The sequence below is a fragment of the Hipposideros armiger genome, unplaced genomic scaffold, assembly GCF_001890085.2.
Source record: "Hipposideros armiger isolate ML-2016 unplaced genomic scaffold, ASM189008v1 scaffold_662, whole genome shotgun sequence".
NCBI classification, from domain to species: Eukaryota; Metazoa; Chordata; class Mammalia; order Chiroptera; family Hipposideridae; genus Hipposideros; species Hipposideros armiger.
In genome coordinates, this window is record NW_017732012.1 from 1,025,773 (window position 1) to 1,033,460 (window position 7,688).

General features: G+C 35.9%; 1 protein-coding gene across 1 annotated transcript in view; it reads right to left on the reverse strand.

Moving 5' to 3' along the window:
* The window catches only part of A2M (alpha-2-macroglobulin), a 44,768-nt gene that overhangs the window by 18,312 nt on the left and 18,768 nt on the right, over positions 1-7,688 (reverse strand). Inside the window, exons 10-16 of the mRNA XM_019626163.1 lie at positions 6,910-7,137; positions 6,584-6,647; positions 5,303-5,445; positions 4,541-4,690; positions 2,343-2,507; positions 1,804-1,912; positions 361-469 (exon numbers count right to left, since the gene is read on the reverse strand). Coding sequence (XP_019481708.1) covers positions 361-469; positions 1,804-1,912; positions 2,343-2,507; positions 4,541-4,690; positions 5,303-5,445; positions 6,584-6,647; positions 6,910-7,137 — 968 coding nt within the window. The remainder of the gene's footprint in view (positions 1-360; positions 470-1,803; positions 1,913-2,342; positions 2,508-4,540; positions 4,691-5,302; positions 5,446-6,583; positions 6,648-6,909; positions 7,138-7,688) is intronic.

A 7,688-nucleotide genomic window follows, 5' to 3' on the forward strand; every position in this document is an offset into this window, starting at 1 on the left:
GGCAGGTTTATAATTTTCAATTCTACTATTACTGTGTATAGTTGGCCTGACTCATTCTGTGCATAACTCAAGATTGATGACCAGTGAAAGATCTTTCATAGGTGCTAGTCTATGCATGCCTTGTTATATTTAGTCGTTATGCCCATTTTCTGGAAATCTTGGAATTAGATTTGTGCAAAATTTCTTAGCCCTACTACAATTAGATTATTGAGACTTCATAGCAGAAGTATTTACATTAAATCTCTCCTGAAAACAGCAATGTGTCTAAAAGAAATACTTGGACATTGGGAAATTAGCTAAAAATGGAAAATTGTGAGGAATCTATATTGTTTCATCTTATACATAAAGGAAGTTACTTACTCTACTACCACCAAGTCCCAGATCCACGTCTCAGGGAAGTACTTTCGCACAGTCTCTGTGAGAGGCTCTGAAACATGTTCTATATAATTACTGCCACCACGAAATCCTTCTTTAGTGAATGAGGGAGGAGACAGAAACAATAAATATAAAGCTTATGAGAGATTGTAATAAGTGCTACACAAAAAATAAACAGGGTGATGATGTAAGAACCAGGAGAGGACACTTGGGTGTTAAGGGAAGGCTTCTTTGAGGAGGTGATATTTTAGCTGAATTCTGAAGTATATTAAAATAAGCTAGGAGCAAGGTGGTGAAGAGAATCACAGAGAACCTAGAGACCTAGAGGCAGAAAGAGCCTTGGGTTGTCTGTGGGGTGGAAAGGAGTCCTCTGAGGCTACTGCGCATGTGCAAGTGGAGAGGTCTATGACACGGGAGTGGGAGGAGGGCAGGAGTCTAAAGTTCCCTTTGGTGTGCTCCTCTGTGGGAACAAGAAAAATTGTACCCAGACATTATCACAGTGGCTTTGAGAAACAATTTATAGTAATGAAAGGATAGAAGATTAAAAAAAAAATCTCTTTATTCCCATATGTGTCAGGAGATCAGAGTTAGGATCTCTCATGCGACTTATAATACCTTCTGTTAATGGTGTGTGGTAAATATTTAACAGCCAGCACAAAACTATTTGTGCATATACATACTTATGCATAAGTTTACTATAAACCTTATTGATAAAGAATTATAGACTATAATTTATATTTAATAATGGAACTATACAATAATCTTTATTTAAATTCCACATAGCCAACTGGTTCTTACTTAATGTTTTCCTAGATTTTTGACAAACTCTTTGGTTTGTATTCAGCCTATAGTTAACCACGATTTGACAATTTCAGACTGTTAAGTAAATGCTTGATTACTATCTGACTCGTTAAAGAAGTAGCCAATATCGTTGACAGATGAGTGTGATTTCAACATGAATACTGGCTGATGTTTTGGGGAAGTTAAAGAGCTCCTTCACTTGTTTGGTGAGAACGTAGTCCCAACTTGTGGACATTTCTATTTCTGTTTACACTGATCCTATGCCTGGAAACTTTCTCTTTCCTTTTCAACTCCACATATCTTCATTTACTAGATTCTTTATGACTGGCGTTCCTGATCCCTCAATTAGATTTAATTTTTTCTTTTCTTCTACATATCTACATATTCTATATATGCCTCTCTTCTAACACTTTCCACAATCTGCCTTGTATGCTCTCTAGCTTTGCATATGTGGGGACTTGGCGCAATCAGAATTTTTGGGTTTGTATTGCTACGTGACCTTGCACAAGAACCTTAATATATCGGAATCACAAATCTTTTTCTTGTTAACTTTATCACGTTTTATCTTTTTAAAATTCTTTTAATTGGTTCAATATATTAGATGATTAATTTTTATTAATTTTTTACCTGAAAGAGCTAATAGTCTTGGAGAGCTCCTCATGAAATAGCCTTCATGGTTTGAACAAACTTTGGGTTTATGAATCTTTGAGTTGGTGAATACCCTTAAGCCCATATCCTGTGATGAAAATTATCACCTTATCAGTACACAAACGTATAAAAAATATATAAGTACATACTTCTTTCATTGAATTTAACAAACAATCCAATTAGCTTAATATTAAACTTGTAATGTTCACATCTATAGAGGGGATATTGGTGTACTTATAGAGGTAATTTCATTCTCTTTCAGCAGTCATTATTTTATGTATGTGATATTTATAAATACAACAAGGCAATGAATTTCAGTAAAAAGGAAAAAAACTTGATTAATAGTTCAAAAAGTTACAGTACTGGCTCTTTGCTATCAGATCTGCTACTATTAGTGATCTTTGAGAAGTCACTTGAACTTCATATTTTAATATGAAGGCATTAAAATAAATAATTTAAAAAATATATAATGTTTTGTGAAACTTAGGAACTGACCATCTACAATATAAGGCATTTACCTGTAGGAAGCTATACATATCTTTTTCATTTGAATTTGATACTGGGGAATAGATGATTCCATCAATATTGACATGGTCTTTGGCACAGTCTCCATCATTTTCCTCCTGTTGATTCAAACTCTCAGGGAAACCAGTGAGGTCCTTTACTGGTAGCAGGTTATAAACCTATACATATACAAAGGACAAAGGGACAAACTGATTTGTCGTTTATTTTTCTTAAGTGCATGGAACAAAGAAAAGAATGATCACCACCAGTCTTTGAGTGTCTCTGTGGCTTCAAAAATTGATAGAGAAGATGATTTTGAAAAAGTTTAACGATTGTAGGGAAACAATACACTTAAAACATTCCAATCTAAGCAAGGATCATAGTACTTTGTCACACAGTTCAGAGGCAAACCTTAGACTCCATAGTAGAATGAAATAAAACTTTAAGAGAAATTGAGGTTCCCTATGTTTGAGACATTATACAAAGCCTCAAGAAGATTAGAAACAAATGACAGTTCTGTCTTTACCTTGTGGTTAGCAACTGACTCGGTGTATAACAAAGTTCATGGACACATATTCTAAACAAGCACATGAATAAGTATATGTCCTCCATACAGAACAGGATAGGGTTTCCTTAGGTATTATTCACGGGAGCAAAATGCTCCAGATCTTCACAAATACTTAAAACTTAAACTGTAAAATACTGGAAATGATGTTTTCAAATTCATTTGAAGAGGAAGAATAAGACAGACAAAAAATGCTGATAGGTGCACTGTTGTTATATTCATAGGAATTTAAAACTGATCGATAAGACTAGATTAGCCAAGTGAATAATGAAAGCAGACACTTTTTCAAAAGTAGCTCCCTCTTACTATTCTCCATTGCCCCTCTTCAAAGCATATTATATAATTATTGTCTGTCTAATCTATGAAAATGTTAAGTTCCATGAAAGCATGAACTTTTGTCTTTCCAGTAGTTCACTAGATTCCCAGTAGGCATACTTAGGACACGGTAGGCACTAAATAAATGTGTGTTGAATGAATGCAATGGTTTATGCTACTTGGAGCAGAGTGTTTCATTAGTAAAACACTATCAAGGATTGAGAAGGACTAGTGTTCTAACCCAGGCCTACTACTAAATACTTGAAAGCTTCTTATTTATTAACAAATTAATCAGATTTTCTGCCTTATCTATCCACCAGTTTTGTTAAATTAAAAAACCTGACTTGAGAACTCTAAAATTATGTTATACAAACACAAAACATTAATATTATTTTCCCACATATCCCCTTGCTCCCACTATTGAAATGTACTTAATACTTTCTTTAGAAGTATTATAATAATTTCAATTAAATCCCACTGGAAGGATCAAAAGGTAAGAAATCCTTTGTTACAAGTTTCCCTTTTAGGGAAGTAAAAATATAAATTTTCCTTTGTAAAATTTTGATAGTAAAAAAGCTTCATTAAGAGGTTATTCCAATTGGCTTTATATTGAACATTTGAAGAGATGAGCAAGTAATGATTAGTACATGTTTTTAAGTAGTTCTTACTGTTCCACTCAAGCATACCCTTTTGCTATTTCTTCTGTTAACCCAATATTTTAAAAGATTTTATTTATTAATGTCATTTATCATATAGTAATTAATTTTTCCTAATTTTTACTCATCAGAGACAATATACATCTTCCTTCTGAAATTGTGTTCATCTTGGGACACCCAGTATTTCAACTGATATAATTCTTACAGAAATACATTTTTGATATTTCATTTAGCTTGTGCAGTCTTAGTGCAGGTAAATGTACCATTTCGTTAGGCTTTTCAAAATGTTAAAACTAGTTTGAAATCGCCTATTATTGATTCCATAGAGCTCTAGGATTTCAGGGACTTGGACTGGCACATGGTTTTATCTCTTTCTCTTATCTATCTGTCTGTCTGTCTGTCTATCTATCTATTGGGTTGTCGGAAAAGTCATGATGTATTTTTTCTATGCTTTTTGTTGCAAAAATGTGTCATGACTTTTCTGACAACCCAATATCTATCTGTCATCTGTTTTCAGATGTAATTCTTTCTCACCAAAAACAGTGCACATAAAAGAGCTAAAAACTATTTACTCCTAGATAAATATAATAGGTCCATCCTACTCAGCTAGGCATTTCTTCTTGCTTGGAGACCCTTGCTTGGTCCTTCCTAACTGCTGAGGCTGATGGGAACTCACCGAGGACGGGGAGAGCTCTGCCTCAGGCCTCATGAACAGCACGCTTTGGTCCACTGCACGGAGAGCACAGAGGGACTGAGGAGAGGCTGTGACGTGCACGTGGGCAGGTGAGGCTGGAAGACTTTGTGCTGGGCTGAAGCTCAAATCCACCTGTGGAATTGAGGAGAAAGGTCAGCAAAACAAATCTCCAGATTTAACCATGTATTCACCAGCATTTTCTGAATGCTGCTCACATTCAGTGCATAATCACTTTGTTTGACTTCGTGGTGGTTGGCACTGTATAAGACTTGGGCTTTTTGTCCTCTACAATTTACTCTAATTCACAAGAATCAGTTGGGCCATTATAATGATATCTAATTATTCTTATAACTTATTAAATTTGAGATGCCATTTTTACCTTTGATATACAGTGAAGTGTTCATTAATGCAGGTGGAATGCAAATGGGTCTAGATACTTTCATGTTTTTCTTTTGGCTCTTTAGTAGTCTTAAAAACTTGCTTACATATTTACCAACATTTCATCATAGAAGACGGGAACAAGATACTCTGAATCGTATCATGTGGTAAGAGACAATGCATGAGAATCTTTCATTAGGAGTCAAGTGATATGGCTTCTTAGTTTGACCCTACCATTTCCTTGCTAAAATTCTCTGCAAAATTCATTTAACCCTTGTGGTCCCAATGCTCACATGTAGAGAATAATTGATAACCATAGTAACTTCTAGTTTTAATGTTAAAACATTTATTGTATGAAGCACCCACCTTGTTGGCCAGACAATTTTCAACGTCATATTTTGCAGAATCTGCAACCACTTCTCCGTCAGGTAAAATGGCACAGATGAGCAATCGAGCAACAGGAGCAATGTCTGACTCCACAGGGACTGACACAGAAAAATGGCCTTTCACTGGAGCACAGAAAGAATGAGGAAGTGATTATAGGTTAGACATCTCCCCAGGGCTAAAATGAAATTTTTATATTGCCCAAAGCCATTTTAGGAGCCTGGTCTGGTTAATGACTGCTTCCATTAGTAGGTATATAATAGATTTAATAAATGAATGACTGACCCTAAGAACTCTGTATCTCTAACAACTCTAGCTTTAGGGGGAAAAAAACAAACCTTAAGAGAGGAAGCCTCTTTCCTCTCTTAAATCATGATTATTACCAATTTTAAGTGTTTGCGCACCTACATAAAGTTCTGATGCTATCTAAGGGTATGGATATCCACTTGGCTACCATTTGATCTGGAGACCTTCACACTAAAGGAGGGATATAGAACTTGAAGTTATGAGTTATAATAGTAAGAGTTTAACACACTGTATTCATCCTTATGTCCTCTTTAACTTTCTATGAGCCAAATATTCTTTTCTTCTTAAAAGGAGCACTGTACTCCTTCGGAATTTATTTTGTTGATGTCTACATTGATTCTTTAGAGGTTGCATTAAAGCTCTGTGTCTACTTATGGTGCTTCTGTGTTGCTATGAAGAGGCAACAAAAGAGTAGTTCACTGATAATTTTCTAGTACATTGTCTTTTAGATTTCCTTAGAATAAGAAAAGCCGTCAGAGATTTATATTGTTCCATATTTGTTCATGGGGAGAGTCCAGTTCAATGGTGGAAGTACCCAATTAAACTCTTCATAAGTCATAACTATCTTCAAAAAGGAAAAAATGATATAAAAAATATAAATCACTCAGCACAAGACCTAGTGTACAGAAGGCACTCCAAAATTTTACCTTCTCTCCATTGAGTAAAACAATTTTGAAATGTCATTTTGTAAAGATCCATGAATATTTATAGTTTGAAAATTTGGAATAAGCACAGATTATAGAACCACTAAATCTACATTTTGAATGAAATATGCTGAAAGAAAAGAAAAATTTGATTAAGGGTGTAGAAAAGAAGCATTGCTTTCTCTTCTAAACTTCTTTATTGGGGTTAGATGGAAATTACCTTTCTCTATTTGAAACTATTCCTGGTATTTCTGCAGTGTAAGATTGAATGTGTCAGAATGGGGTATGAATGTGCAATTATGTAAATACTCACTGTTTCCCTGCTCCACAGGCAGTACATGAGTCCCAGTTCGGACAATGCCTCCCTTTGACATTATCTGCCAAAAAAAAAATAAATAAAATAAATGAAATGAAAAGGAATTTAACTTACCTGACAGAGATCTTACCACAAGCCTTGCCTTCCATGTGATATGCTTGTTTTATTGGACCCCTGCTGGCAATAATTAGCCCTAGGTGAAGTCAAAATTTCAAAAGAGAAACAGACTTTCAAAGTCGTGATATCTAAAGAGCTTCATAAATCCTTGCCCCAGAGAGAGCTTTTGTGTACAGATGAGTCAATGCAGTGGTCTTCCTTCTCACCAGGTAATAGAATGTGAGTTCCTTCAGCTCCTCCAGGGCCTGTCCATTGAGAACGTAGTGTGCTTGGACTGTCTGAGTTTGGCCACAGGGTAGTTCCTGAGGTGTGGGCTCAAGGTAGACAAAGCTCTTGCTTGGGGAGAATACATGGTTAGCGGTGTGATAAGCTTCTTCGTTTTCTTCTGACAGCCATCGGTAGCCATAACAGGGACTATCATCCTTGTGTTTGACCTGATGAATTAGAAAAACAATATTATTATTATTATTATTTTAATTTTAATTTTTTAATTAAAAAAATTTTATTGGGGAATTGGGGAAGGGAACAGTGTTGGGGAATTGGGGAAGGGGAATGTTGTGTTTTTTTCCAGGACCCATCAGCTCCAAGTTAAGTTGTTGTCCTTCAAACTTAGTTGTGGGGGGCGCAAGCTCAGTTCCAAGTCCAGTCGCTGCTCTCAATCCAGTTGGGGGGCAGGGGTGGGGAAGGGAAGGACGCAGCCCACCATTCCCATGTGGGAGTCAAACCGGCAGCCTTGTTGTTAAGGGCACGTGCTCTAACCAACTGAGCCACCCAGCCAGCCCAACAATATTATTTTATAGGTTATACCTCATAGAGAATCAGTGTTCTCACATAACTGCATTAGTTTACTGTTCTACCTAAACAAGTACCTAAAAATCTTTTGCTCCACAGTAAAAAGTGAGAGAGAAGGGCTCCTTTATTTTGTTTATCTGTATTGCAGGATGGTTTATGCATTTACACGAAGAGGTTCCTTGGGTTGGTATTT